This window comes from Echinops telfairi, unplaced genomic scaffold, assembly GCF_000313985.2.
Source record: "Echinops telfairi isolate 266 unplaced genomic scaffold, ASM31398v2 ScPeMD7_44;HRSCAF=162, whole genome shotgun sequence".
NCBI lineage: Eukaryota > Metazoa > Chordata > Mammalia > Afrosoricida > Tenrecidae > Echinops > Echinops telfairi.
In genome coordinates this window covers 7,841,477-7,859,402 of record NW_022103942.1, presented here as the reverse complement: position 1 = coordinate 7,859,402, position 17,926 = coordinate 7,841,477, and the positions used below count along the sequence as shown (strand labels likewise).

Here is a 17,926-nt window from a genome sequence, read left to right as displayed (position 1 = left end):
ACAACTCTATCAATCAAATCTCTTCTTGTGAGTTTGAAAAGATTTGAAAGTAGTGTCTATTGAAAAGATTTGTTAACAGGAAAAACATTAGTATTTTAATGGAATATTTTCCTTCATTTGCTTCCTAATTAGATTCCAAAAATCTCTTTCATGTTTGAATTTGTTTTGTAAGAAAATATGGATTTGAAATGGTATAAATTTTCCATTCTGTAAAGGAAGCTTTTCATATTTAGAGTCCATAAAATTTCTTTGTGCACACACACACACATCCATATCCAATCCATATCAGACATTTTCAATTTAAGATGTTGATGAGTAAAAAGATAGTTCTTCTTTGACAAAATTATATTATGCAATTATATCAGTAGCCTATTAATCCTATTTCAGTACAGTTATGCCAGTGACAATTACGAATTCATTTTTCCCAGAATTCTACCACTGTATTGATTCTATATTGTACTTTAAGCAAGCTAAATCTGAATGCTGAACTATTTAAATATAACGCATTGCAGCTCTGCCAGAGCAGAGCAACAGCATGTTTTTTAATTTGCTTCTGGTATCCAAGGGCAGAAATATGTTTCAAGTGATAAGTGAAATTTGCCATGAGCGTCGTTTTCAATAGAATTAGGTGATGCGTGGGGTTTTACTTTGAAATTCTGATGAATTTCTCCTCATTTGTGCACTCAAATTATTGTTTGTGGTAAAATGCTTCAGGAAATGCAGGGTGTTTTTTCAGTGTTATTTTTTCAAGCACCTAAAGGCAAATACACGAGTAAATCTATATAACTAAATCTGAATGCAAAGTACAGATAACAATATATGAATAATCATGTGGTATTTTTAATGAGAATTTGTTAGTATCACTGACTCATTTGGTGTTCTGTGTGTGTAAGTAGAAATTAATATAAAGAAGATTATCCTTTTGATTTTCGCTCTTCTCTCTACCTAGAGCTAATGTTTATTTTTTCCTTTGTTGTTTGTTAGTATCACTGACTCATTTGGTGTTCTGTGTGTGTAAGTAGAAATTAATATAAAGAAGATTATCCTTTTGATTTTCACTCTTCTCTCTACCTAGAGCTAATGTTTATTTTTTCCTTTGTTGTTTACTCTTCAACTAACCAAAGCAATGCACATTTTAGGTCATATATTTATCAAAAGCTAAAATTTTGGTAAATATTTCATGAGTTCTCTTGAATTGTTTTCTTCAGAAAATGCAAATGGAATATTTCTCAAGACATAAACATTCCACGTTTTTAAGACTTTAGCTTCATAATCTGTACTATAACTGTTATGAAGCTTATTTGTTCATTCAGTATATATCTGAATACCTGATATGCATGCAACACTTTAATTAGAGTTCAAGGATTATACATTTTCTGTGATAATATTTTTCACGGACTAAAATAAGGGAAGCCCATTGAAAATATGTTTTAAAGCTTTGTCACTTTGGGTATACATTAATTAGTGCTGTGTTCTCTGTCATGCAGAATAAAATAAATTGATTTTTTGATTTCGTTCCTAAGTTGAGGGAGGTTCTACTCAGTGGCAAACATTCCTCTCATCTTTTTGATATCTTCACATTAGTCTCGTCATTTTGACTGCTTTGTGATCATAACACTGATCATGTTTACCTATGTGTAATCAAAGTTTCTGTCTTGCTGTCTGTCTTTCATAAGCTTTAGGTAGGTCTAGCATTTTATCTTATTGATATACTGATTAAAATATTTCCTAGTTTAAATATGATTGAAAGCAATTCTTCATAGAAATGCTTTATAGGTGTTAAAACTTCCACCTTGAAGGAAACAAAGGTCAAGAAGTAGAGAGTCTATGGAAAAATGTTTTATACTCACATGTGAAACATATAGTGAAAAATTCAGTTAAATATAACTATAAATAGTACATTTATGCCTTTGACACCTATATTACTTATTTTGAATGGGATCTAAAAAATACAACAAACCATAAACTCAGTAAAAAATGCCCATCATTCTCCTGGATTCCTAAATAAGAGCATTAAAGTATAAATGCATGGTCAAATCCAGGTTCTAAAGCATACAAGTCTTTTGTTGTACAGTTAATTTGTCTGAACTTAGTGTGGGTTAAGAGAATCTATATGAATTTACAAAGATAGCGATGAAATAATACTTAGGTCCTTTTACCCCCTAATTTAAAGTCACATGGTAGAGACCTTTAAGTTGTATGAATGTTTACTGGGGTGGAAAGGGTTGAATAACTCTCCTTGTGATGAATGAATTTCAATAAGAAAGTCATCTTCTCTGTATTTTATTTCCCAGGAGTTGAACTTATTGTAGGAAGTGTGGTTATGTACCTGATATAGGGTAGTTGATATAGGTGATATTTTGACCAGAAATTATCTAGAAGAGTATTTTTATTTCAAAACAGCAGTATGTGTTCTCAGCAATGGGAAATTGAGCTTTGTTAATAATGCACAAATTGTCATACTTATCCATAATACGAAAGCAGGCACAATATGTCAATGATTTAAGGAACTGAATTTACCAGTATATGTGTAGACATTTATGAGAAAAAGTTAATTTACTAAAATCTGAACATTAATTTGGAAAATGCTGTGTTTCCTTATTAGAACATTACGTTTATTTATCACTTAATTCACAATCTTGGCACTTGAGATTAAAAATACGTGAAATTAATATTTTTACAGCAATTGAGCCATTGAGAGTTATCATTTAAAAATTAATAGACAGTATTTTAAAATAATATCACATATATCTGCAGATGTGGTATGTTTGGATAACTCATATTTTAAAAGTTGCTGTGTGTGTATATTTATGTGTTATGGCTTTGCCTTAGCTATATTCAGATAATTTCTTAATCAGATATTTTGCAGTATGTCTGGATGTGATGAAACAATTGTACTTAAATGTGACCAAGCTAGTTTCTCTTAGACTCCCTTGGTAGATTCATATACCTCTAAATGCATGAAATATATAATCTAAATGAATTATTAAGTTGGCCATACTGAGTTATATAGACCTGCCTTCATAGTTATATAACAAGTTCACCACTTTCTTCTTTAATAGTCTCAGGTCTGTGTTCCATAAACAAAGGACATGTAAAACCTCTTGTCATTTTGGTAAGATGAAATACTTTAGGCCAATGCCATATTTTTTTAATATAGAAGTTTGTTAATGGGCACCAAAGTGGCATCTAGTCACCGCAGTAATCACTGCTAGTAAATAGTCTTTCTAATGACTGTTTAAGAAAGCTTCTTCTCTCTTTGGAAATTCGTGGATTCCTTAGGGTTTCCCTGTTCAAATCATGATTTTTACTGGGCTTTCATTTAGGTTTTCTTTTTCTCTTCCCCCAAAGCAGTAGCTGAAAAATAAAATACATAATCAGTAATAATGGCTATCTGATTACTGGTTTGGATCTTGGATTAGCTATTTTCGGACATTTCTCAATATTTAATCTGGTAACAGTGATCTGATTTATATTTGAATTTTGGCATAAACTTATGTGTGGGTCTGTAGTTTTTCCTTCTTGTGTTCTTAGACACTCTTCTGCCCCTTCAAATTTCTCTGGTCTCTTTTCTAATAGGAAAGCTCAATTGACATTGCTAGTTTTGAACTGTTTCCTCCTCATGAGTTATGTGTATGTTCAGATATAATATGCTTCTTTGTCTTCATATTATATAGCAAACTTTCATGAAAGAAATGCTATGATGACCTTAAAAACTAGAATAATAAGCCATCTATCTTCTCTGTAATTTTCAGTTTCCAAATATAAAAGCATTATAAGTCTTAAATTTATGTAAAAATAACTGATTGTTGTTTTTAATCTAAAGTTCACTCCCTTACTTAATGTATGACTTTATATGTAATGTTCACATTCTAAGATACATTATTTCAACCTTAATAGTAGATCTGACATAACAAGGAGAGAGAGAAAAAAATAATTTCCTATCTATACTTAAATATGTTTAAGGGGCCAAAAGCTGGTAAAACATCTGCTACCTGATAGCACCTAATCTTGCTTATTTTTTATATTTACATTATATGAGGAGCCCATTATAGTATGTTTTAAAAAAAAATCTTCAAATACTAATTATCTTTTACTTGCGAATCCTTATTTCACAGACCCTGTACATTTTAAAGATATGTTATAAATTAGTACTGATATACTTGTTTTAGCCTCTAGATCTGAAGTGTCAAAAATATAAATAGGATTAGTTATTTACTAAACACTAAACTTCTGTTAAAAGCTTCTGGTTGCTAATATTGTTGCTGTTTTTTTTTTTTAACCACCACAAACGCCATTCGTTGACAACTACTTACAGATAGTTGGAAGTAAAGTTATGGTGAGTACAAAAGATGTGTATTAGCAGTAAATTTGTTCCTTGGGGAAATTGAATAATTATTGGCTAGAGTGCTTTTTTGGGGGGAGGGGTATATAATTTTTTGATTTCTGTAATGTTTTGTATCATGTTTGATTTTTTCTTTGAGTGTATATTTTTATCAAAACTGTAACATAAGAATTAAGTCTGTCCAGGTGATTAGAATTTAGATATGGTCATTAATTTTCCTCGTGGTTTTGGAAAGTATTTTTTGAAGTAGAATAAGTATGCTTATATATTTTGTCTTAGAAATGTTTACCTTTTTAAAAATTATGCTTTCACTAGATGTTACCTGGTGATTCTGATGAAAATGTTTTCTTTATAATACTATCTTACTCTGTTTCTCAGGATGACCACGATGGCTTAGGCTAACATGAATTATTAAAATATCTCATTTTGGTGTTAGTCTCATTGATTATGTAGTGTCAGAGAACAATCCCTGACTTGCAGTGCGGAGGCCTGGGTACTTGCCCTTTTTGAGTACTATTCATTTGCTCTGTAACTTTGGGCAAGTTCTGTAATTTTTCTGGGCTTCAACTATTAAATGGGTAAATTGAGGTGATTGGCTTAAACTATCTTTTAAGGTTTTATTTGTTGCTATCATTTAAAGGTTTTATACTCAAAGGGAGAGTGTTTCAGTGCTATAATTACATGTTACATTATTACTTAAGGCACCAAAGTGGCCTGTTATGTGATTGAAAGCTATTTGTAATTACCTTGCTTTTATGACTATCCATTCTATATTTAGAGAACAGGGCACGAACATTATCATTGATATCACCAAATACAGCACTGTCTAGATCCAGAATAAGGAATATTTTGCTTCTCAGAGTTGATTTATCATTTATTTTCTTTTTATTCATGTGAAATATAGGGGTGGGGAACTACTTACCTGTTCATGATAATTTCAAAAATCAGCAAATATTTATGGTGTCTACTACATTGCAAGAACCATGGTAGGCATACTGATGACCAGAAGCTAAGCACGGGATGAGACCTTTTAGTTTCCACAACATACATATGTTAAAATGATTCTGAGTCTTAAATTGTGTGTGTTGACGACAGGCAGTACCTGGGGGTTGGATGAGAGATCTGTTCCTACCTTAGTCTTTAGGGATTTGTATGCTAAGTCAGACTAGGTGCATACAGTTCTTACTTAGCCTTACTTTAATGCACGAAAAGCCTCCAAGGCTCGGTAGCGATTCGAGAGCTGAATATACAGCCCAGTTAAGGTGATAGTGATGAAAACTTTATTGTGAGTTGGGTTGTTTCAAGGATCCTGGTGGCACGGGGGTTAAAATGCTCAGCTGCTCGTTGTTGGCGCTTAAAACTCAACAGCGTTCTATCCAAGTAAGGTGAGACAGCCTGCTTCCCCCCACCCCCCAATTGATAGTTTCGGAAACATTATGGAGTACCTCTGAGTCAGAATTAACTTGAGGGCAGTAGCTTTATGGTACCATCTTTATTTTTTTTAAACTCTGCTTTATCATCCAGAGAACATAGGCAGGTATTTGGTGCACGGTGTCTCTGAATGGAATGGGGTGAAAACATCCTTCCATGTACTGCTGGTTATTAATTTGATACTGAGCCCTGGAAGTGCAGTGGTTAAGGGCTTGTCTATTAACCTATTGGTTTTTGCTTTGCAAATACCAACTGCTCTGCTGGAAATCTAATGGGGTCAGTTCTACTTTGTCCTGCAGAACCTCTATGAGTCAGAATCAATGCAACAGTAGTGGGACACACACTCATCAGAGCATTCACGAACACTAGATCAAGAGAGCAGCACTGGTCCAGAAATAAAGCTCAGAAAGCAGAAAGGGCAGATAGGAAGAATAAAGGGACATTATGTACAAGTGGTCCATAATTTGGGAACCATCTGAATAAGTGTAATGTCTGTTGAGGAGAGAAGTAGAGTAGAAGTAATTAGGGGACACTTTTTATGAGTTTCTGTATTTAAGCTGGGCTTTCAAGAATATTCTGGCTGAAATTCGACTAGGTTCAAGAAGCTGTGGAAGGGCGCCCAGGTTCTGTCAATAATACTAAACACAAAGGCTTGGAAAGACAACTAAGCCATGTGTATATGTAAGCATGGAAGGGTAAACTGGGGTCAGAAGTGAAAATGTACAGGCCGGCCCCAGGTCACCAATGCGCCACTTACAGATGACTTGTACATGCCTTTAATGTTCTATAAATTTGCCCTCACTTTGAAATGATTGCACAAACCTACTCTTACTGGCAACAAATTCTTCATTATAATCACCTTCCCTTGGCTCCATGTGCAGCTTTTAAATCATTGAAAAGCCTCTTGAGCTTTTCCTTTCACTAAATAGGCTACACAATAACTGTATTCACTTGTTCTGACTCACCTACAAATTTCACTCAAAGGCTTCAAGGTGTACCTCGTTCGTAACCCAAGCACTGCATGTATATTGGAAAGAAAGATTCGTTTTTTTAAAAAAGGTGAAAGAGGACCTTATAGTTTAGGCAAAAAATTAGAAACTAATTTGAGCAAGAAATAGTATGGCAAAGACAGGGTTAAAAAATACATTACAAAGTAGTAGTTAAGCTAGATTAAGCTAATGCTTTTCAAACTTGAAAGTGCATTGAAATGCACAATTTATTCTCCTCTCCCAGGAATGTGATTCCTGAGGTCTGGGTGAGGACAAGAAATCTGCTGTTCTTTCACTGTCCACAGGTGATTCTGAAGAAACTACTTTGAGGAGCACCCTTTGAGAAACAGTCAATTATTAATCTGCTTGTGTGGGAGGTTGTCTCCGAGGTTTTAGTGTGAGTAGGTGACAACCTGTATTAAACTGAAGATCAGGTGTAGGAGAAGGGTGAGATGAAATCATGATGTTGGGAGATAAGGAATCTGGAGTTTATTTCTCTGTGGGGTGGAGCCAGCCTTTTATTTCCTGTCTTGGCACCCTGTGCCAAAAAATTAAATGACCTATGCTAGAAGCCAGTGAAATATTACTAATTCCTCCACATCCAATCAATAATCAAGTTCTGCTCATCATTTATCCTATAAAATTCTCAGCCCTCTCTTCTAATTACCCACACTTACTACGTTAGCTTGTTATTTAACAAGCTAGTGATTGTTACTTCCTAAGCAGGATCTTTGTCATCAATCTCTCAGCCTCCCCATCTATGCTTATAGGGTGCCAAACTTATTTGGCCTACTGCCCCCCCTTTCAGAAAAAATAAATTACCCCAGTGCTCTCAGCCCACTCCCACCCCTTGCCCCTGGCAAGGAACAACTTTGTACTTTTCTATTCCAGGCTAATATAGGTATCTGCTTCTGTAGCCCCCTTGGATCATTCCAATTTCCCCCACCACCATTATTTAAAATAACAAAGAGAATGTTGCATGAAGGTAGAGATAGGCACTTTTAAATGATTTTTTGCTCTAATTTTAGTTATACAACTTCTCATACTAAAATTTGTTTTTATTAGTTTCTCCGCATAAAACTAAATTTGAGAACAGCTGAAATGATTGAGTTCATGGCAAGCCAGGAATAATTGATCTGCAGGTGGAAACAAACATTTTTCTGTAGGAAAACAGAGTTGACATGATTGAGTGTGAATTTTGGAAAATAGAATGAAGAGAACCAGGCACTAAAGTGTTAACAGTAAGATAATTTAATAGTATACATAATTAAGTGCTAGCAAATTTTTGAATAAGTGTTTTGGCATCAGATAGACTTGTGTTTGAATCCCTGATTTTCTACTTATTCATTCCCTGTGACTTAGTTACATTATTTTCCTCAGAAAATAATTAATTGGCATTGATTATGCGCAAAAGGAGCCCTGGTGGCATTGTGGGTTATGTGTTGGACTATGAAGAGCATGTCAGCTGTTCAAAGCCACTACCTACTCTTTAGGAGAAAGATGAGGATATCTGCTCACAGAAAGTTTAAAGCGTTGGAAACCCAAAGGCATAATTCTGCTATGTCCTGTAGTGTCTCTATGAGTTAGAACCAGTTTCAGTGGCACCAAGGAACTATGTTTTACATATACTTTTAAATTCTTTAATTAGCTCTGGAGGTTCGTTATGAAATACCCCAACATACTTAGCGTTTTTCATCCTATTCCAAACATAATGATTCCTTAATATGCTTCAAATATTCCAGTAAACTCTTTCCGCAAGAATTTTGCACTTGCTGTTCTTTGGCTTTGAATTGGAAGCAACAATGGGAGAGAGTATATATGGATTCTCTCTGAATGATCCACCCTGATTTCTGTCAGGTTTCTGTTCAAATCCTATTTCCTCAAAGAGCCTCAGGATTTCCTAGACAGTATCTTTATGGGAGCAGATTATCAGGTCTTTTTTCTGCAGAATGACTCACAGGTTTGAACCCCTGACCTTTCAGCAAGCAGCTGAGCTCTTAACCATGTATTACCAGGACTCCTGTAGTGAGTCATAACTTTTAAATGTAGGTTAAGGTAATTTTAGGAGGGGCAGGCAGAATTAGTATTTTAATAGTGAGAACCCTGAAAGTTTTTTTGTGGGGGGAGGGGCTGGCACCTATAGTTTAACTATCCCAGGTTTCATATACGAAAAAACATACAAAGTCAAGACAACATATAAAGAAACGACCCAACAATGACAGAATGAAGTTGATAAAAATCTCAATTGAAACCAAAGCATCAAGTATTAAACATTGGGGCATTGATACATTGGATCAAGAGGGAGATCAATGACAAGGTGTCACAACAACTGCAGTAATGTGCCTTCTTTCGGATACCGAGGCCTTTCCTCTCTCTGAGCCATAGTCAGAGAAAATTCATCAAAGGCTCAAGCCACATGGCAGACACATGGCAAATGAGTTTTGGGCTTTCACAGCCATCCATAGTCTTCTTCAAACTGGGGCTTCAGAATTTAAGCTCTCATACTATTCCCTCCTCTGGATCTGGATATTATTTAGAATTCTTCTTTCACACAGACCTGGTGTGTTTCGTTCCTGTTGCTTAGCTGACATCTCACTTAGATGGGTGCTTGTTTTAGGACAAGCTTCTAACCACAGGTGCATTCCTTCCTGATAGCTGAGCACCATCTCTGCTTTCTTCACCACATTTTGAAGGGCAAGCATTAAGTAGGTGCATGTGGTTAACAACTAATTGTTCTTATAGTAGGGCTATGGTAAAGAGTGAGCTCAAAATCCATTCATATACTCTATCTATGGTTTGTGTATGTCCCTGGTTCACTTTTAAAGACATCATTATTACGTATTTTGTAAAAGGACATTATAAGTGATCCCTATGGGGTATATGATAATTCTATTGATATTGACATTAAACTAGCCAATGGTATAGAATTTAAAACACTATCCGGAAAAAGAAAGTATACATGTAGAGGACAATTTTAAGACCAAAAATCATGGATTGTTTCTTTGTTCAGATTATCCGCTTAGATGACTGGACACTATTGACATTAATGATGATTGGAGATAAGGTGAAACTTTAAATGATGCTGATTCACAAAGGCAGAACTGGACTACACATATCATAAAATGGCAGAGTATGAAAATAGCACATATACGGTAGTTTTGAGTTGCCACTTAATGGCCTCCCTCAAGGCCATTGGGACCAAAGTCCGATGACTTCCATATCCATATCCTTGGGATAGAAGTTGTCCACATCTTCTCACACTGAGTTGTTCCAGCCTTAGATCCATGGGAGAATTTCATTTCCTTTAATCTGCTACTTGCATGTTTAAGGTAAAGGCCAGTATAGTTAGCAGGAGTTCCAAATTGGATACTTCTGGTGTGGTCTATACAAAATGTGCAGCTCCGAAGGACAAAATCTAAAGTCTTGATTTTCTTTAGTACACGGCCTGGGTCATAAGGATTGAATACAAGTTGAATCAAAAGTACCCAATTAGTGACTTGACACTGAGCTTATTCTCCCATTGGTGGTTTATACACTTAAAGTTAAGCATTTTCCCCAATGACATGTTGCCCACCTAGGTTTATCTGCAGACTGAAGCATAGCCAGCGTCTTTGGAAAAGACATGCCGTTCACCCCATCACCTCTTGACCACTAGGGTTCACTAATGATTCTTGTAGGACTGCTCACTAATCTGGGGTTGTAGAATAATGTTAATGGCAGAAGGTGATTGGTCTTCTCTTTCTTTCTGCATGTTGTAAAACTGACCTAACTGAGGGGAGACCTCTCCTATAGAATTTATTTGTAAGATATAAAAATAAGGAGGCACTATATGATTCTTGAGCTCTACGCACACTGCCTCATTGCTTGGAAAGGGGAATGGGAATCTTAGATGACTTGAGAACAGAAGCCTGCTTTTGTCTTGGTGTTTATGTTTATAATAGTGGTCTCAAACAATACTTACCCTTTTGTGATTGGCTAATTTCATGGAGCATAATTGATTTCAGATCTGTCCACTTCATGAAGTATTTTATGGTTGTGTCACTGTTGTTTCGAGATGCATAATATTCTGTTGTGTGTATGTACCGGAGTGCTTCCATCCATTCTTCTACTGAAGGGTATTTGGGCAGTTTCCAGTTTCCTGCTGTAGTGAATTGTGCTGCGATGAACATAGGAGAGCATATATTTGTTCATGTATTTCCTCTTCCTTGGGGTATGGCCACAGTAGCATATTATGGGGTCATAGGGATTTCTATCCCCAATTGTTTTAAGTAGCACCATATTGCTTTCCATTGTGGTTTTACATGTTTGCAATCCCACCATCAGTGTATATGAGTTCCAATCTTTCCACACCCTCTCCTGCATTTGTTGTTTTCTCTTTCGCCCGCACCCCCCCTTGGTGCTGTCATTGTGTGTATAAAGTGATAAACCATCTTAGTTTTGCTTTGTGTCGCCCAGATGGCTAGTGATGTTGAGCATTTTGTCATATGTTTGTTAGCCTTTTGAGTGTTATTTTGGTGAACTATTTGTTTATATCTTTTACTCATGTTTTAATTGGTTGATTTCTTGTTTTCTTTAAGTGTTGTAGAATCTTATACATTTTGGTAATTCGACCCTTTTTTGTTGTGTCATTGCTAAAAAAAAGTTTTCCCCAATCTGTGGCTCTCATTTTTTTCTTTGGATAGGGAGTCTTTTTATGTGCATAAGTGTTTTATTTTTAGTAGGTATCAGTCATCTATTTTGCCTTCCACTTTGTATGTTTCCTTTATTATATTTGGTAGTCTGTGTATGTCCTGCAATATGGCACTTAAGTGTGTCCTAATTTTCTCATTGATGATCCTTATAGCTCTGGTATTTACATTTAGGTTTTAATCCATCTTGAAGTTTTTTGTTTGTTTTGCATGGGGAGAGGTATAGGTCCTGTTTCATTCTTTTGCCTATAGAAATCCATTTTCCCCCCAAAACTATTTGATGAAGAGGTTGCTCCTATATCATCTGCTAGTTTTTGATCCCTAGTAGAAAATTAGCTGTCTAGAGGTGGGTGTAATAACTTCTGGTTTTTCTATTCCTTTCCATTGGTCTATATATCTCTCACTGTACCAGTAACAGGCTATTTTGACTACTGTGGCTGTGTAGTAGGTTTTGAGGTTAGGTAGTGTGAAGTCTCCTACCTGATTCTTCTTTTAAAGGAATTCTCTCCCATCTCCAAATGAAATTGGTAATTAGTTTTTCCATTTCTTTAAAGAATGAAGGAGGGATTTGGGTCAGGACTGCATTGTATTTATAGATTGTTTTACGTAGTATAATCATTTTTTGCAATATTGTCTACCTATCCATGAACATAGGATATTCTTCTATTTATGTAGGTTTATTTTAGTTTCTTGTAATAGTGTTCTGTAGTGTTCTTTGTACTGGTCTTTTGTTTCTGTGCTTAGGTTTATTCATAAGTATTTAATCTTTTGTATGGCTATTGTAAATGGTATTTTTCTTAATATATTTTAAGAGCTCTCTTTGCTAGTATATAGAAATCTGTTTGTTTTTTGCTTGTTGATCTTATATCCGATATCTTGTTGGATTGTTTACAACAATCTTTCCATGGAGTCTTTTGGGCTCTTTTTATATAGAATGGTATCATCTGAAAATAGTGAGAGTTTCACTTTTGTTGTTGTTGTTCAATTGTATTCCACTGCCGCTGCCTTTTTTATTATTGTGTCTTGGTAAGACTTCTAGTACGATGTTGCATAAGCATGGTGACCATCTTGTCTGGTCTTGCTTTCGATGAATAGAAAGTTTTGAGCAATGTAGTGACAAAATCAGATTTGTATCTAGGAAAAATGAATGTGTCACTAGAAATTAGAGAGGTTAAAGGCTGGGGCAGGGAGATTGATTTAGCTGGGGCTGTTGTAATAGTTTAAACATTAAGACACTGAACTACAGTTTGGTTAGTAAGAAGTAAATAGAGGATATATATGTGTGCATGTATTTATATGTATATATATATGTGTGTATACATATGCATATATTTATATGTACATATACACATGTGTATATGCATATGTATACACACATATACATGGGAGAGAGAGAAGACATTCTGGAAGTTGAATATATATGCCTCAATTAGCAGGATATGTGTGAATCTGTGAGGATTGAAGTTTCAAGCATGGAGGACTAGAATGATGGTGACTTGAGCATTATTCAGAGAAATCAAGAGCAAGACCAAGTTTGCCACAAAAGATGATGTGTTCAGTTAGACATGTTAATCAAGGAGAAATGACTGAAATCACAAAAAGGAATAAAATTAACACTACTTGAGAACAGTTTTCATTTTCCTGTATCATTTAGCAGTATTTTTTATAATTTTAGTTCTCTTTCAAACTACTGTTTCTGCTATTTTAATGCATATACTCTTTGTAAATTGTTGCTGAGATAATGGTGATTATTATTCTAATAACTTTTCACCTGTTATTCAACTGACACCTACATATGTTTACTAGGTAGTGAAGGTAAGGTGTACTTCTTAGGGTACTCAGGAGACCAGAATAGAGAAGAGCCTGAAGTATTTGGTTGCCTGTAGTATTGTGTACTGGTCATATAGCATCTTTTATAATTAAGATGTCACATGTATCCAGAGAGTAGTATTCACAGCGTTCCTAAATGTTCTCAGGCAAAAGGACATCACCCTCATAGGTGAAGGTTAGGTACACAGGGATTTGAACCAGTTCATTCTGGTCTGACCACTTGCTGCAAATTTGCAGTTTCATCCTAGATATGCTGAATCATAATCTACATTTTAATAAGATTCCCCAAATGATGCTAATGTATGTCCAGGTAATTTTTATGTGTACATAAGAATTTCGTTTAAACGGAGATTTTGATTCAGTCAATCTGGGCTGGAAATGGAAATTCTCAGCAGGGTGTCAAATGGGAATAAACTAGTTGGAATCCCTGGTGCAAAGCTATGTTTCATTGCCCAAATTGGAACACAGGAATCATGGTCATTGATTGAGCATTGCAGGAGGGTTTTCTCAAATGAATTCATTCCCCCAGGTTGCCAAAGAAGGTCACGGGGATAAGTCCCTGTTGAAAGTGTAAACTTATTGTCAAGGTTCCTAAGAAATAAATTCAATATGTTTTTGATGCATTCCTTATTTTTAATGCAAACTCATTGTCTTTAAGTCTATTCTGACTGTTAGTGACATTGTAGGACAGAATAGCATACCCTTGATGGTTTCCGAAGCCTTAAATCTTTACGTACAACGACTCATCATATTTTTCTACTATGGAGTGGCTGGTGGGCTCAAACTACCAGTGTTTCAATTTTCAGATGAATGCATAAGCATTATGTTTCCTGAGCTCCTTGTTTCTTACTATAAGCCATTTCAAATAGTAACATTTATAAAGCGCTACTAAACGTGATAGTATGCATTTATAGGCTGTTAATCTACTACTGCATTACTAAATTGAAGTTTTATTAGCTAACCAGACAGAATCATTATCTTAATGATTATTTCATGTAAAGTCATATTGTATCTGGTCAATTAGTTGGGTATATCCTATGAAAAGAGTTGAAAAGATTAAATCTTGTTTTGTCCTATTTATATTTTAATAATTGTGTAGCCCAGAAGGGGGAGACAAAACATTGATTATTGAAGTATGAAGTAGCTGGTTCATGGTGCTAAAACATTGCTTTTTTGCACTTCAACTTTATTTTATTTTTTTCCTTATGGGTTTAGAAATTGTAGGATAGGTGCTACTGTAAAATATTTAGTTTATGGTGGTGATAATTTTGCTAAAAATCCGAATTCAATCAGAAGAAAATAATCAGTGCCATTATTTTTAACTACTAAATATAAAGTAGAAAAACTCATTTGGTAATCAGATTAAAATAAGACCCAAGACTGTTTAATGATGGTATTTTATATGTGATCTTTTTAAAAGTAGCACACACACTATTTTGGTACTTTTAATTTCACATTTATTGTGTGCAATGAGTAGCTACTTTTCATTTTCTAATGTTATAAGACAGCAAGCCAGCTTGCATATTATACTTTTGGATAGGGATATCTGAGGCTTTATTAGGTAAATCCCCATATTTTTTTATAATGATTTCTTGTCAGTCCCTTCTCTGCCAGTACACTGTCTTAAATTGAACTGCTAGACTAAAAGAGTTGTTTAATCAATAATAATATGAAGACTATAAAATATTAAACCTTCTTACCTTAAACATTTGGAAATGTTATGAATATTGGCATTATGGTTAGACATTCTGTAAATATTTAGGAGTAAAATGTTAGAAGGGATATCTCAAACGATGGTGTGTTTTTTTAGTACCGTATATACTAGATTGTAAGCCGAGCTTTTTAGCACATTTTTAATGCAGTTTTTGTGGTAAAATTAGGTGTCTCGATTGATAGTCGGGTCAGCTTATACTCAAGTATATATGGCATATTATTTACAGGTTCAGTAGCAGTTGTTTCCATTGTGATTATGTTCAAAATTTCTGTTGAGGGTATTATTGCTTTGAGTATATATTCACGTAAAAAAGTAGATTTAAAACTTTATGCTTGATATGAGATGCTTAAAGTAGTATAACTAATATTTCATGTTGGGTTATTTGTTTAGTATGCCAATCATTTTGATTGACCTCAAAGATGAGATAGTTATGCTCTGTTGAACGCTATACAATGCGTTTTTTTGTTATGAAATATGTCCTTTGTAACAGTAAAATCTCTGTAAAATTTACTGTTGCCATTATCAAAGTTGTATGGGACAGATTTATTTGATAACACAGTATTTTCTTGGTTCAAGTAGCCTTGTCAACAAAGGAAAAAGAGAAGACATTCAGATTATGATTAATAGGAAAAAGTTACCTTCCCTCATATATTGGCCCATTTTCCACATACATGAGCCCTTTTTTACTAATCCCTTTTGTTCTTTTTATCGGTTGGGCATGGACTGCTTGGTTGAATCAATATTGGAATGGGATAAGGGAAAAATGTTGCTGTATGTCATCGAGTCATATCTGATTTGAGCAATTTTATAAGACAGCATAGAACTGTCTCTTAGGCTTTCCTAGGCTGCAATTATTATAGAAGCCGGCTGACACTATTGTTCTCCCTGAAGTGGCTGGTGGATTTGAACACTGAGTGCTTAACCATTGCACCACCAGGGTTCACGGGCAAAATAGGGTTATCTTAATAATGCCATCTTAGATTTGTAAAGTGCTTTAGCATACTAATAAGCCCCTTTCTCATTTGGGCCACATATTACATGTATTTCTGTAGGAGTGTGCATCATTTCCTCAGGAATTAAACATGCTCTCATCCCCAAATTCCTGAAGGCTAGAGTGTGGCCAAGACACACAAAGAGTTGCTTTTCCCTCAATGTTAATTTTTTAAAGCAGGCAACTATGGATAAAGTCTTTTTGGTAGTAGATCGTGGTTAAGTTATTTCCTATCAGTAATAACTGGAAATAGTACCCAATCTATATGCTTATATGTAATGCTTTTTTTGCCCTAAATTTCTAAATAATGGCTGTAAGACTATTGATATTTATGTTAAATTTTTCTTACTATGGCAACACTCATAGAAATAATGATTATTGCATTAATCACATGTGCTATTATATTTGCAGCCTCAATTACTTATCTGAACAATATAAAAATAAAAATGAATTTTAAGAGCCTCAGTCAAAGATAAAAAAGTTCTCTGCACTTAGTTGTTATGGTGATCCATTTGTAAATTTTTACTAACCTGTCATGGTTCCTTTCTTCAGAAAGCTAGAGATCAAACAAGAAAATGACTGCTTGTATACTGCAATTCCTGTACTTTGAGAATAGTGACTACCTTATACACACGAAGTAAACAATTTGTATTGGTGATGGTGATTTTTTTCTGTAACGTAGTTTTGCATTTATACAGTGTTTCTGCAAATAGTTATTGGCCACATTATACCACTTCATGGGTGTGGGTGTGATGTGAGGGTCTGTCTGTGTGTGTGTCTATATCTGTTTATTCATCTGTCTTATAAAATGAAGCCCTGGTGACTTAGTGTGAATTATAAGTTGGGCTGCTAACCACCAGGTCAGCAGTTTGAACCCACACCAAGTGCATAGGAGATAGATGGAGCCTTTTTACACCTATGAAGAGTTACTGTCTCAGAACACACAGGGGAGTTTTACCTTGTTCTGTAGGGTCATTGGGAGTTGGGAGTGGACTCCAAAGCGGTCCATTTTTTTATTCTTTCAAAGCTAAATCAACTTATCTAGGTTTGACCTATATCTGAAAGAAGTATAACAAGAGAACTGAAATTTTACCTGTTTTATTTCAGATTATTTTACTTGTGTGGAATGCTTTTTTTTAATGAGCAAAGATATATAAAATTCATTTTGTCATTTTGTATTTAACACTTAATAGCTAAAGTTTATAGAACACTTGAGAGTCCCTGGGTGGTGTAAATAATAAATGTACTCAGCTGTTAACTAAAAGGTTGATGATTCAAGTACAACCAAAGGCACCTTTGAAGAAAAGCCTGGAGATCTTCTTTAAAAAAATCCATTTAAAACCCCCTTGTGACACAGTTTTTACTCTAATACAATGAGGTTACCATTGACTGGAAGGCAACTGGCTCATAGGTCAGTAATTACCAGGAACTGTGCTAAGCATATCCATGTAAAAAAATAATTTAATAAATTATCATCCTAATTTTATAAAAGAAAGTGAGGCTTTGAGGATCAGTTACACTGTTTAAGGTTATGCAGTAAATAATTGGAAGTCAGAACTTGAAACTAGTCAGAATGATTACAGAACTTGGCCCATTACCAAAGGAAGAGTTTGGTGGACTTCAGGGAGTTGTGGACAATGATCAACATCATGGGTGCTGCAGGTGCAGTGAAGAGTTTAATGTGGCTCTTCTAATTAAAGTCTCTAACTCCTACCAAATGACCGTTTCCTGTGTGGGTCTCTTAAGAAGATGGGGGAAGATATTGATAGGATTCACCTGTGAGTAATTAATTGTGAATAGGACCCCCTGCGATTCCCTACCATTCTGCTGCATATAAAATGGGCCGTCTGAGAAACAGGAGGTGAGAGCTGATTTCCAGCAAAAGTCAGAAGTAGAGTACAGCCCCTGGCCCTGAGATCTCTGCAAAGAACCTAGTGG

The 17,926-nt window shown here is 35.0% G+C and overlaps 1 protein-coding gene across 2 annotated transcripts in view; it reads left to right on the top strand.

The window, feature by feature from the left end:
* The window catches only part of DIAPH2 (diaphanous related formin 2), a 982,643-nt gene that overhangs the window by 84,398 nt on the left and 880,319 nt on the right, over nt 1-17,926 (top strand). For both annotated transcript variants that reach the window (XM_045290573.1, XM_045290572.1), the window contains one exon: nt 4,319-4,339. In XM_045290573.1, the coding sequence (XP_045146508.1) occupies nt 4,319-4,339 (21 nt within the window). The remainder of the gene's footprint in view (nt 1-4,318; nt 4,340-17,926) is intronic.